Raw genomic sequence first — 12,562 nt, forward strand, 5'->3', positions numbered from 1 at the left:
TGTCAGTCTCTCTGCTTCCTGCTGCACCAGGAAACAGTGAACGTGCACTCTAACACGTCACTCTTTACTGTAAACATGGTTTGTTTTACTTCGTGTGATGTGTGTTCAGATGGAACCTTCTGGGCTTTCCCTGTGTCACATGGTCTGTATTACAGGCAATGAGTCAGAGCTGAAACAGCGCCCCCTTCAGGATGGAAGCTGATGTCACTGAGCTTTTATTGTGAAAGTGACACTGAACCAGTCCAGATCCTGGCTCTGACGGTCCAACACGTGGACACGTCCTCCCAGCAGTGAAACACGGAGACAAGCTGAGAACAAAGACGTTTTATTGTTTGCAGGAGGTCACAGAGGACGCCGAGCGTCAGAGATCAGGCCTGCTCCCTCACAGAGTTTAGAGACAGGCCGTCATTAACACACGCAGCGCCTCACACACCACAACCTACACAACGCCGTCACACGTCCCATGTGCACTTTAACTTCTCCACATGCAGCATTACTTCAGTGCCAGCGGCAGCGGCTCCTGCGAGATCCTCCTGGCAGCCCGGATCACGTCCCCCGTGCTGACTTTGTCTCCAAACTCGACCTCCCTGTGCTCCAGAAGGACCCCCTGCAGCGACATGAAGACACTGAGCGCTCGAATCCTGTGTGCAGGCCTGTCACTGTAAGCCGTCACCTCACCTGCTGTCCTGGTCCAATGACGAAGACGCCGCCCAGGACGAAGCCCTCTCCCAGCACGTTCCCCATGAAGCCCTTCTGAAAGGCCCTCAGGCCGTTCATCCACACGCCGACACGCAGGAAGCCCAGCAGGCCCAGCCTCCGCTCACGAGGTCCATAGAACCGCCTCTGTAACAGAGCAGAACAACCGCGCTGATTTCACACCGAGGAAAACTGGCTGGATCCGGTCTGAAGATGGACACAGAGAACTGAGAACCTCTTTATCCAGGAAGATCTCCCCCTTAAAGTACGGTCTGAAGTTCTGGACCTCTGTGCCGACGTCCTCCTTTACCACCGCGAACAGAGGGACCCCGAGCTCGTCCAGCTGGGGTTTCAGAGAGGACAGCTCTGCAGCCTCCTGCACACACACACACACACACACACACAGAGTCAGGTTTTTAAAGGCAGGACCAGACCTGCAGACTCCATAAGAACAGACCAGGTGTCAGGGCCCAGCACCGACCCGGGCCTCTGACAGTAGACGTACCTCTCTGCACAAAAATCATCCAGGACGTCTGACCGCCATGACAACGGCCCCGGACCTCTCCCACAGAGTCCGGGCCTTCACGGTCTTCTTTTCTGAAGGTAGAACAGAACTTCAGCCATCAGTAACATCCTACAGCTGTGTGTGTGTGTGTGTGTGTGTGTGTGTGTGTGTGTGTGTGTAAACTGGTGTATTGACAGATCAGCACACACACATTTGTACAGTCACGTTTATGACCTGGTTATTCTGGCTCGATGTGAACTGTAGTTACATAATTTGACCACTAGAGGGCAGACAGACAGAAAGCTGCTAAGCTAATTCTGTTTAGTTTAAGCCTGCCGTAGCTAAAGCTAGCAGAAAGCTCTTCGGTTAGCCTGTTAGCCAAACATAAGACGATATAAACAGAGACTTTATAATCATTCATCTTCACTGAAGTAGAAAAGTTTGGAAGCTAACTCTGAAGCTAACTCTGAAGCTAACTCTGAAGCTAACTGCTGTCCTGCCCGCAGTGATGTAAACAACAAAGATGGCGGCCTCACCTCCCTTCAGGGTCTTCAGCTCGGTATCCTCCAAATGTTGGAGCGAAGCTCTGAGCGGTGGCGTCAGGAACATGTCGGTGAAGAAGTTCATCACGCCGGTGATGAAGCCGCCGACAGCGGCCGCAGCGTTTCCGAGGAGCGCCGTCATCCCCCCGGTCCGCCGGTCCGCCTCCAGCTGGAGCTGCTGCGACCGCATTTAAACCCGCGGTCCACGTCCCGCCCCGCGTGGACCCGCGGCCTGATGACACGCAGCTGCGCTTTATCAACAGAGGCACTGTGCGCCGAGACCTTCCTCCTCCTCCTCCTCCTCCTCCTCCTCCTGCTGCTGCAGGTCAAAGGTCAGTCAGGAAGTTACAGATTTTGGACGTTGCGTCTGTTTGTGTAATCACTGTAAATCCCACGTGGCTCCAACGTTGTGACACTGCTGCTGGTATGTGAGCCAACTGGGCCGCTTATACAACACACACAGACACACACACACACAGACACACACATACACATACAGGCACACACACACACACACACACACACAGACACACACACACACACACACACACACACACAGACACACACACACACACACACACAGGCACACACACACAGACACACACACACACATACACACACACACACATACACATACAGGCACACAGACACACACACACACACACACACACACACATACACATACAGACACACACACACAGACACACACATACACATACAGGCACACACACACACACACACACACATACACACACACACACATACACATACAGGCACACAGACACACACACATACACATACAGGCACACAGACACACACACACACACACACACACACATACACATACAGACACACACACACACAGACACACACACACACACACACACACATACAGACACACACACACAGACACACAGACAGACACACACACACACACACACACAGACACACACACACACAGACACACACACACACAGACACTTTGACACAGATGAAAACGACCCTCAGAGTTTAGAGTTTTCTGTTTATGTGTTTTTATTGTTTCCACTTTTCAAACATCTTCATCACTGATCAGCTGTGATCTGTCCCTCCTCCTCCTCCTCCTCCTCTTCCTCCCCCTCCTCCTCCTCCTCCTCCCCTTCCTCCTCCTCCTCCTCCTCCTCCTCCTCCTCCTCCCCCTCCTCCTCCCCCTCCTCCTCCTCTTCCTCCTCCTCCTCTTCCTCCCCCTCCTCCTCCTCCCCCTCCTCCTCCTCTTCCTCCTCCCCCTCCTCCTCCTCCTCCTCCTCCTCCTCCTCCTCCTCCTCCTCCTTCCTCCTCAGAAACAGCACAGTCAGCGTTACAACACTATGACTGTGGACATGTGACCTCATTGATCCGCTCAGGGACCATCACCGCTGCTCCACCTTCAGCTAGGAGCCGTCCTCATCAGCTGGAGCTTTATCAGGCGTCTCTGTCACGTCCCCGTCTGCCGGAGCTGAGCTACCAGACGCCCCGGCCGTCTCCTGAAAGGACAGAAGAGTTCAGGTTAAACTTTAACCCTTTGTGTGTGCTTCTGTGACTCTCTGAGGAGGAGGACTGAGTCATACCTGTTCCTCAGGAGGAGGGGGAGGACCTGGTTGTGGTGTCTCCTCCTCTTGTTCTGGTTCGAGGTCCTCACTCTGTGGAGCGGAGGCTGTCTCCTGATGGACGGAGTCGTCAGGTTTATCAGTTCGATCTTCTCCAACCTTACAGAGCAGAAAGGGCGTAGATTAGATCAAGTAATGATCACATTGATCCTCATTCAGCCGGATTCTGTCTGTCCTCTGTGCCTGAAACTCAATCACTCCTCCTCTGTCCTCCTCTGTCCTCATCTGTCCTCCTCTGTCCTCATCTGTCCTCCTCTGTCCTCCTCCGTCCTCCTCTGCCTTCATCTGTCCTCCTCCGTCCTCCTCTGCCTTCATCTGTCCTCCTCTGTCCTCCTCTGCCTTCATCTGTCCTCATCTGTCCTCCTCTGTCCTCCTCCGTCCTCCTCTGCGTTCATCTGTCCTCCTCTGCCTTCATCTGTCCTCCTCCGTCCTCCTCTGCCTTCATCTGTCCTTTTCTTTCCTCTCTTCTCCCCCAGTCTGTCCTCAGCTCTCTGTCTCATTATTGACATGATTGTTTCATTCTGACATGAACTCAGACGTGTCTCCTCACCTGTCCTTCATCCTGACGACCTCCTTCCTCCTCCCTGGCCTCCTCCTCTGCTGTCTCCTGGCAGGCGCCGGGCTCCACGTCAGCGTGTTCCTCTGGTTTCTCTGGTTCCTCTGGTTTCTCTGGTTCCTCTGGTTCCTCGGCCTGTGCAGGCTCAGAGATCTGTGGATGTTTGTGCTCTTAGAGTGTGTTCACACACCAGGCGCAGGCTGCACCTGTCGCATCCCCAGGCCTGGACCAGTTTGTTTTTTCAGGTCCCAGACCTGGTCCAGGCCTGGGACCTGAAACACTGTTCTCTGTGACACACTGACCTTTGTGGACTCTTCCTCTGTGATCCTTCGCTCCTCGTCCCTCAGCCTCTCCTGGTGTGAGGCCTCCTCTCTGGCTTTTGCCTGCTCCTCCTCCAGGAGGACCAAACGGGCCTTTTTCTGCCAACACAAAGTGTCAGAGTGAACTGCTGCGTGATGCTGCCCCCTGCTGTCCATGCCCGCACACAGCAGCTCACCTCCGCCTCGTACTTCACGTTCGCGCTGTGCTTGTAGAGCCAGTGAGCCAGAAACCGGATGGGTCTAGCCGGCCTCCGCTCCACCACCTCAGCCAGTGCTTCCGCCAGACAGTCCCCCAGGTGGGTCTTTATGTAGTCCGCGTCCATGCTGCTCCTCCTGAAACACAGCAGCTGGCAGGAGGCCGTTAGCTCCTCTGGATGTTTCTGTGTGACTGAGTGTCGGTGTTCAGGGAATAACTGAACACTTCAAGCAGGAAACAGAGTGAACAAACCTCTTCTAGATCCGCGCGTCTGTTTGGCGTCTCCATGGAAACGGTGTCACATCATTAGTGCTCCCCTCGGTCTGCACCGTTGGTTCCTACTCACCGCTTCAGTTATTGGGACTGAATAGTTGTTTATTCAATTATTAAATTAGTGTATCTAATGTTTCATGTTTCCTATGTTTGGGCTTGTACAGTCCAGTTTTATTTTTGTTCTGTTTATCAATATATCAATTGATTATTTACAATACTTGTATATATTTATAGTCCCTCTACATAGCGCTCTGTTTGACTGTGGCTACAAACAGTGGAAGCTAACTGACTGCTCTCATTGATCGGGAGCAGTCTGAACGTCACTGTAATGATAAGTGTTATGAGAGGAACCACCCACAGGGGGCGATGTAACTTCAGGATTAACTATATGCACTGAGCATGTAAACGGAGATGAAGAAGAGAACATTAACAGTAACTAGCTGGTGCTAGTAGCAGACTTGTTCATATGAATAAAGTTTACAGTCCCTGTGTGACGTCATCAGCGCTGAGGAGCAGCAGCGTGTGCTGAGCTCCTGTGACAGGAGAAGGTGGGAAAATCTCAGCGGGCTCCGTTTCCAAGAAACACATGACACCCAGTTAACATTTGTAATCACAGATATCATTTCCACGTATAATCATACTGCACACCTTTCAGCCAGATATAGCCCCACATCCACAGGAGCCAGTCAGAGCAGGGGCCCCGGGACAGACCCCGCCCTCAGTGTGAGGAGCTCCACCTGAGGGCTCCGGGGCTGGAGCCGTTCAGACTGTTGTTGACTCATCATATTTCATGTTTTATTCATCTGGAACAGAGACACAGACTGAACAACCTGTGTAAATGTGACACGGTGTGTGTTAACCCTTTATTGGAAATGTTCACTTTATGTTTGTGTACAAAGGCTGAGCAGGCTGAGATGAGACAGGATGTGAGGACAAAGTTTAATTAAATGAAAGAACAAACATATAATATCATCAGGACTAAAACATGTTGGAAAACTGCAGCGTGTTTAAACCAGTGAGGAAAAAAGAGAACGACATGAAAACCAGGCTGTAAATATTCAGGCGCTTCTGAAAGTGCTCACATGTCACACACATAAATACATGTTCTTTTCATCCTCAGGTGACAATCATACACTGCAGGAGGCCTGTGTGTGTGTGTGAGAGAGAGAGATCTGTGTGTGTGTGTCTGTGATCTGTGTGTGTATGTGATGTATGTGTGTGTGTGCCTGTGTGTGAGAGAGAGAGAGATCTATGTGTGTGTGTGTATGCCTGTGTGTGTGTGTGTGAGAGAGAGAGATCTGTGTGTGTGTGCGTGCCTTCCTGTGTGTGTGTGTGTGTATGTGCCTTCCTGTGTATGCCTGTGTGTGTGTCTGTGTGTGTGTCTGTGTGTGTGTGTCCACACGGTCAGGGACATGTGGACCTCCGTCCCCTCCTCCGCCCTGCAGCAGCAGGTCCTGCGCGGCTCCCAGCTGTGTGGGAAGCGGCTCCGCGGCTGGAGTGTGAACGGTCTGATCTGATCCTACCTGCAGCGGCTGCTCCGGTTTCACTGCAGGACTCTGCTCTGCGTCAGCAACAGCTGTGTGCGGCCCCGCGCTGCTCCACAGCGGAGCTGCGTCCTCAGCGCGCGGCTGCAGCGGAGACTCGACGGCTTTCGGAGCTCCGTGGACTCAGCGGGAGCTGCGCGGTGCGGTCAGAGGTGAGCGGCCGCGCTGCGGGCTTTGCTGTCGAGATGCATGCGGCCGGAAAGTTTGCTGCAGTTTGGATTTGTGCGCAGTTTTTGCGTTTCTTTGAGTCGCCACGCGTTCTGATGTCAGAGCTGTAACGCGGCTCGCCGCCTCCTCCTCCTCCTCCTCCTCCTCTTCCTCGCAGTAATCTGCAGCTTTCTGCTCGTTCGCTGAAGGTAAAGTTTGATTTTGAGCAGAACGCGGCGCCTTTGGTCCAATAATAAACATGTCACTGAGCTTTGGTCAAATTTGGAGCTGCGGGGTTCTGTCTGTGTTGTGGAGGTGCGTGCACGCGCAGACTGAGAGGGGACAGACTGCGCATGAGCCTCAGGACAGGCCCGCTCCTTCACCTGTCAGGTCCAAGTGTCCCCCAGCAGACAGCTGTGGACAGAGTGGACCCGCTGCAGACAAAGTGTCGGTCCTGGTGGCAGGCTGTGATGCTGTGAGGACATGTGTGTGGACACTGAGGGGACACTGTCCATATGTCACAGGACGTGCAGTGAGGACGCTGTCTGTGAGGCCTTGGCGTGAGTTTTCACTTATCTGAGCGGCCCTGTTGTCTTCCTCAGCAGGACCCTGTCCGTGTGTCCTGCATCACATGTTCTTGGACGCACAAGGTGTCGGTTTTGAGTTTCTTTCACCAACAGAGCCCATGTGACCGCTTGGCCCGGCCGCAGTTTTCCAGAGTGTTCAGGAGGTGAAGTGAGGTCACGCAGAGGAAAACTTTTCTAAATCGCCCCACTTGTCGATGGACACTGTGGACGTTGTGTGAGGACGTGCTGTGAACATGATAATAACTCCCGCATGTAATCTGCTCAGGTTTCTGTGGGTCTAAAGGCCAAATGGGTCAGTCTGAGAGGCGACTTCAGTCCTGCCTGCTGTCCACTCTCTGTCCTTTACACGATAAAGAGGACGTCCTGTGTATGAGCTAACATCATGTGGTGATCCAGCAGGCCTGCAGCAGGCTGTGGGTCCTTTCTGGGCTGCTAGTCCCACTGAAGGACTGTTTCCATGTCCACCTGCTGAGGACAGAGCCCTCTGTTCACAGCATTCTTAAATCTGTGTGTGTGTGTGTGTGTCTGTTTGTAGAAGCAGTCTATACAAACACAAAAGGCGTTTTTCCACTGCAGGAACTAACAGAGCATTTAGACCAGCCTGGTTCCCACTGAGGCGTCTTTCTCCTGGGAAGGTTTTTTGGTTGAAACTGAAGGGTGGATTATGGAACCTCAAAAACAAACAAACAGCAGCTGATGGGTCGGAGGTCTGAGTCAGCTGGCCGGTCCAGGTCTGTCACCCCTCAGCATCGTAGTGCCGCTGCCCCCAGCGTGCGGTCAGGTGGGGGGCGGGAGCTGACTGATGTTGTTTGTTCCTGCAGTGGAAACAGGCCGGCTGCTTGGACCCTTCCTTCGTGTGATGCCTGCGTGGCCTCTGAAGGATCTGAGCTGCACTTTGGGAATGTGTCCTTGATGGAGGCAGGATTTGTGCGCCGTGTTAGCGCCCGGGGTTCGAGCCTGCAGCAGAGCCCTCACAGCTCCTCGGCACGCAGCGACAGCAGCTGTGCTCTCAGCAGCTGATGGAGCCGTCAGCCCGCAGAGGGCCTGACCCTGATGTGATTGTGTCTGCTTTAAGGTGGGTGACAGGGTGATGGAGGAGGGCTGCGATCGGACCCCGGCAGCAGCACGGCCCCTGTCAAAGGACAAGTGGATAAAAGCTCTTGTTTGCTCTGCGGAACGCCCGTTTACAGCCTCACCACATTCCCCGGGGCGGCAGACGTCTGCCTCTAACTCCCAGCATCCTCGGCTCCACGGTGAAGCCCGAGTGGACCGTCTCTGTGGGTCTGTGCCTGAACCCACGCTGCCCTGTGACAAAAGCCAACAGAGAGCTGGGCTTGTTTCCGGAGGTGAATATTGGCATTCACATTCCGCGGCCAGCTAGAGTAACGGAGAGGTGTCCGCATTACCCGCTCCCTCTGCTCCGCTGGAATGTCACAGGTCATATGGCCCTCACTGACATGCAAGCTGATATATATATTACTGTCGGGAGGCTTCTGAAATCCAGCGTCCCCTCTTCCTGACAGCTTGAGTGGAATCAACTGTCCACCGACTGTCCACAGAAAGCACAGAGAGCAGATCTGTCTCTGCTGCTCCCTGAGCTCAGCAGTGGGACCTTCATTTCTACACCAGGACAACACAAACACACAGCGGGCGGGGCTGGACCCCCTTTTATTTTGACATCCTGGTCCCAGTATGTGGTGGTCCTGAGCCTGAACCCCCAGTCCAGCACTGCTTCTTGTTGTTAATGCACAGAAAGCAGTTCCTGCGTGAGGCGGGTCAGCGGACCGCCGTCCTGCAGGACTGTCTGGAGTTTGGCAGGCTGCACTCTTTTAAAAAAGGACCTTTGATGGCCTCAGCAGGAGCTGCTGTGATGTAATGCAATCAGGAACTGTTCCCCGTGAGCCGCAGAGAAACACATCCACACTCAGGATGTGTATTTTAAGGCTGGCTCGTGGCAGAGAGCGGCAGGGGCCCCCGGATGGGAGGATGAGGGCGGTTTGGCAGGGTGCGGGAGGTGTAGGCCCGTCCAGGTGGACACTGTTGTCGTGATTGGCTGCTTTCTGCCGACCTGCGTTCAGGTATTGTCTCAGAGCGGGGCTGTGATCTGGAGCAGGGTTCAGATGGTGGTATCAAGGAGGGGTTCAGAGGCTCCAGTGTCACGCTGCGGGGGGGCGCAGGGCGCTGAGGGGGGCTGTAAAGTGCGGCTGAGCGGCGGAAGCTCCGTGTGTTTGGGGCCCCGTGTAACACAGAGAGGAGTCAGCTGGCATGCCGTCCTGTTTATCGGAGGGATGTGAGGCGCAGGGCGAAGACTGGGCCAGGAAGGAATGAGCAGAGTCATCGGCCTTCTGTAACTCGACGCGCCGCCTTGATTGCCTGAAGCAGCTGGGCAGCCACCGTATCTGTGCGAGCGTGTGCGCCCCCTCACATGTGTGTGGACGTTTAATGGCCGTCTGAGTGCTGACCAGCTGCTATCAGGGCGCATCAGTCTGCCCCCCGATACTCAGGACCAGTCCTCGACCCCAGACCTGCTGATTCACGCCTGTGTTCTGTCTGTGACGGCGTGGACGCATCCAAGTAAAGTTATCTCTGATATGAGAGAATGTGCAGGAAATGAGGATCAGTGTTGTTGGTTTCTTTTACTGATGAGATGATTGGAGCTGCTGCTGTGTGGACCCTGCACAGACAGGACTCAGACAAAGTGCTCCTGACTGCTGGGTAAACATATCAAAGGACGTAAGCAAACCCTGCTTGGACCGGCACGCCGCGCCTGCTAAGCTAATAAGTAATCTGATGTACACAAGTAATGTCACAGTGTCTTGGTGGGAAAGTCCGAGCTCTGTCTCTGAGAGTGTCCAGGCAGAGAAGCCAGGAGGGGGGAGGAGGGTTCTGGTTCATACTGAGACACTGAAGCACATGTGGACTCAGCAGGTTTTAAAGCTTCAGCTTTTGTCTGATTGAGATCAGAAGTAGAAAAAAAAGGTTCAAGAGACAAACTGAGGAGGGTTAAAAAGTCTGAGTGCTGCCTCCTGATCTGTCTAAAATCTCCTGGTCCCTCTCCAGCTCCTTCTAGGGAAACCCCGGTGTGGCGGTATCCCTTCGCGATGCAAAGATGGCGTCCCTGCTTCCTCCCCGCGATGCGTTCCGGCCTTTCACCCAGGAGTCGCTGGCGGAGATCGAGAGGCTGGCGGAGGAAAGGAAGAGGGCCGCAGAAGTAGAAGGTCATGGGGAGGAGGAGGAGGAGCCGGCGGGTCCGAACGCTGATCTGGAGGCGGGAAAGAGTCTGCCTATGATCTACGGAGACCCTCCTCCGAGCCTGCTGAACACGCCCCTGGAGGACCTGGACCCCTTCTACAAAGCACAGAAAGTCAGTCTACACGTGTGTGTGAGGGTTGTGGCTCTGCAGGTTTGTGTGCATGCCGTCACCTCTGTGTGTTTTCCAGACTTTCATCGTAATCGGCAAAGGAAACACCATCTTCAGGTTCAACGCTGAGCCGGCCTGCTACACCCTGAGCCCCTTCAGCCCGCTCAGGAGGGCCGCCATCAAGATTCTCATCCACTCATATCCTTTCAAAGCAGCTCTAATCCTCGCAGAGCGTGCGCTGTTAATCTGTGTTTCCTTAATCCTGATTTACATTATTCAGCATGTTCATCATGATCACCATTCTGTCCAACTGCGTCTTCATGACCATGAGCAACCCGCCGGCGTGGAGTAAGACCGTGGAGTGAGTACACCTCCCTCCTGGTGTGTTGCAGTGTTCTCACCGGCCCCTCTGACCCGCCGTGTCCCTGCAGGTACGTCTTCACCGGGATCTACACCCTCGAGGCCACGGTCAAAGTGCTGTCCCGGGGTTTCTGTGTCGGGTCCTTCACATTCCTCAGAGATCCATGGAACTGGCTGGATTTCATGGTGATCAGCATGGCGTGAGTCACAGAAGAGTCTCGTGTTCGTCATTTGTTGGGTCTGTTCTGCACTGATGAGCGGTGTGTGTCTGCAGGTACCTCACCGAGTTCGTCGACCTTGGCAACGTGTCCGCCCTCAGGACGTTTCGTGTCCTTCGAGCCCTTAAAACCATCACTGTGATTCCTGGTACTGGTTCTGGTTCTTTTGTGTTTGGCAGGCTGCAGACTTCAGTTCACTGAACAGCCACAGGTGTCACTGTTCACGATGATTGAAGGCATTTAAATATTCTGATGGTGTCATGTGACCTCTCCTCCGGCAGGTCTGAAAACCATCGTGGGCGCTTTGATCCAGTCGGTGAAAAAAATGGGGGACGTGATGATCCTGACCGTCTTCGCCCTCGCCGTCTTCGCCCTGGTCGGCCTCCAGCTCTTCATGGGAAACCTGCGACAGAAATGCGTGCGGTGGCCAATCCTGATGAATGACACGGCGTTTAACGACACGGTGCCCTTCAACGAGACCGCGGCCGCCAACTACACGACGTATTTCAACAGCACCTTCAACTTCAGCGCGTACATTGAAGACACAGGTGTGTATGGTCTCCGGCTGCGGCGTCTTGGGGGAGGAGGTTTAACACGCTCTGCTCTGTCCACAGAGAACCACTATTACTTGGAGGGCAGCCTGGACGCCCTGGTCTGTGGGAACAGCTCGGATGCCGGGTACGTGAGCTCTGAGCTCTCAGGTGAGGTCAGGTGTGGTTTGTGGTCAGCTGACTCTTCTTCCCTGCTGACAGGAGGTGCCCAGAGGGCTTCACCTGCATGAAGGCTGGGAGGAACCCCAACTTTGGCTACACCAGCTTCGACTCCTTCGGCTGGGCCTTCCTCGCCCTCTTCAGGCTCATGACCCAGGACTACTGGGAGAACCTCTTCCAGCTGGTTGGAACGACTTTGTGGTCTCTGATCATTTTAAAGCCACAGTCAGGAGGAGAACCCTGCCCTTAGTTCTCGCAGCTTCTTCTTTGCTCCTCACACAGATCCTGCGGGCGGCTGGAAAGACCTACATGCTCTTCTTCGTGGTTATCATCTTCCTGGGCTCCTTCTACCTCATCAACCTCATCCTGGCGGTGGTGGCCATGGCGTACGACGAGCAGAACCAGGCGACCCAGCGGGAGGCCATTGAGAAGGAGGAGGAGTTCCAGCGGCTGCTCGAACAGCTCAAGAATCAGGAGCAGGTCTGAGACCCGTCAACGTGACCCTGATTCTAAAGGTTACAGCTGACTGAGGATTTTTTACCTGACAGGCTCAAGCTCTGGGCAGCCGTGTCACTCTGACCAGTAAGGAGTCGCTGAGTCATCACACTGCGTCTGAGGTGGCGGATGACGAGCGCAGCCTGGATCACGAGGACGCTGTGAAGGACTGCAACGGGAGGATTGTTCCCCGTTTGATGATCAGAGCACCCACCATGGACCAGGTCAGGCCCTGCCATCAATAATCTGGATTAGAGTGTGAAATGCTTGATGAGTCATTTTAAAGTTGTGCCCTCACATCCGACAGTCTGCGGTGGACTACGAGCTCAGGGAGAAGTCCTGCGGCTCCGTGCACAGCATGCTGCAGGTGGAGGAGGCGGGCCTGACGCAGCGCTCAGCCAGCGCTCTGACTGTGCTCACTGCTGCC

At 54.2% G+C, this 12,562-nt stretch overlaps 2 protein-coding genes and 1 pseudogene across 11 annotated transcripts in view; 1 reads left to right on the forward strand and 2 right to left on the reverse strand.

Moving 5' to 3' along the window:
• Nucleotides 1-309: 309 nt before the first annotated feature.
• LOC114437417 (peroxiredoxin-like 2A) lies at nucleotides 310-1,997 on the reverse strand (annotated as a pseudogene).
• A 1,102-nt stretch (nucleotides 1,998-3,099) lies between these two features.
• dydc2 (DPY30 domain containing 2) lies at nucleotides 3,100-4,721 on the reverse strand. The gene is made up of 5 exons (XM_028408484.1): nucleotides 4,421-4,721; nucleotides 4,227-4,343; nucleotides 3,919-4,077; nucleotides 3,330-3,467; nucleotides 3,100-3,245 (listed from the first exon to the last, which is right to left on the reverse strand). Exons 1-5 carry the CDS (start codon nucleotides 4,565-4,567, stop codon nucleotides 3,153-3,155), a joined length of 654 nt encoding a protein of 217 aa, XP_028264285.1. The 5' UTR covers nucleotides 4,568-4,721; the 3' UTR covers nucleotides 3,100-3,152.
• A 1,294-nt stretch (nucleotides 4,722-6,015) lies between these two features.
• scn4aa (sodium channel, voltage-gated, type IV, alpha, a) overlaps nucleotides 6,016-12,562 on the forward strand; it is a 15,095-nt gene continuing 8,548 nt past the window's right edge. For 2 of the 10 annotated variants that reach the window (XR_003670907.1, XM_028408110.1), the window contains exons 1-11: nucleotides 10,101-10,355; nucleotides 10,432-10,550; nucleotides 10,624-10,713; nucleotides 10,784-10,912; nucleotides 10,987-11,078; nucleotides 11,212-11,478; nucleotides 11,545-11,608; nucleotides 11,683-11,824; nucleotides 11,923-12,120; nucleotides 12,189-12,359; nucleotides 12,443-12,562. The exon at nucleotides 12,443-12,562 is cut by the window's right edge and continues 10 nt beyond it. Coding sequence is in view for 9 of the 10 variants with exons in the window: in XM_028408110.1 (XP_028263911.1) it covers nucleotides 10,101-10,355; nucleotides 10,432-10,550; nucleotides 10,624-10,713; nucleotides 10,784-10,912; nucleotides 10,987-11,078; nucleotides 11,212-11,478; nucleotides 11,545-11,608; nucleotides 11,683-11,824; nucleotides 11,923-12,120; nucleotides 12,189-12,359; nucleotides 12,443-12,562 (1,647 nt within the window). In the remaining variant the exon portion in view is untranslated. Of the gene's footprint in view, nucleotides 6,410-6,810; nucleotides 6,965-7,766; nucleotides 9,070-9,127; nucleotides 9,725-9,776; nucleotides 9,971-10,051; nucleotides 10,356-10,431; nucleotides 10,551-10,623; nucleotides 10,714-10,783; nucleotides 10,913-10,986; nucleotides 11,079-11,211; nucleotides 11,479-11,544; nucleotides 11,609-11,682; nucleotides 11,825-11,899; nucleotides 12,121-12,188; nucleotides 12,360-12,442 lie in introns of those variants that run through there. The other 8 variants (XM_028408111.1, XM_028408117.1, XM_028408112.1 and 5 more) reach the window with 8 other exon arrangements.

This window comes from Parambassis ranga, chromosome 6 (assembly GCF_900634625.1).
Source record: "Parambassis ranga chromosome 6, fParRan2.1, whole genome shotgun sequence".
Taxonomy (NCBI): Eukaryota; Metazoa; Chordata; class Actinopteri; family Ambassidae; genus Parambassis; species Parambassis ranga.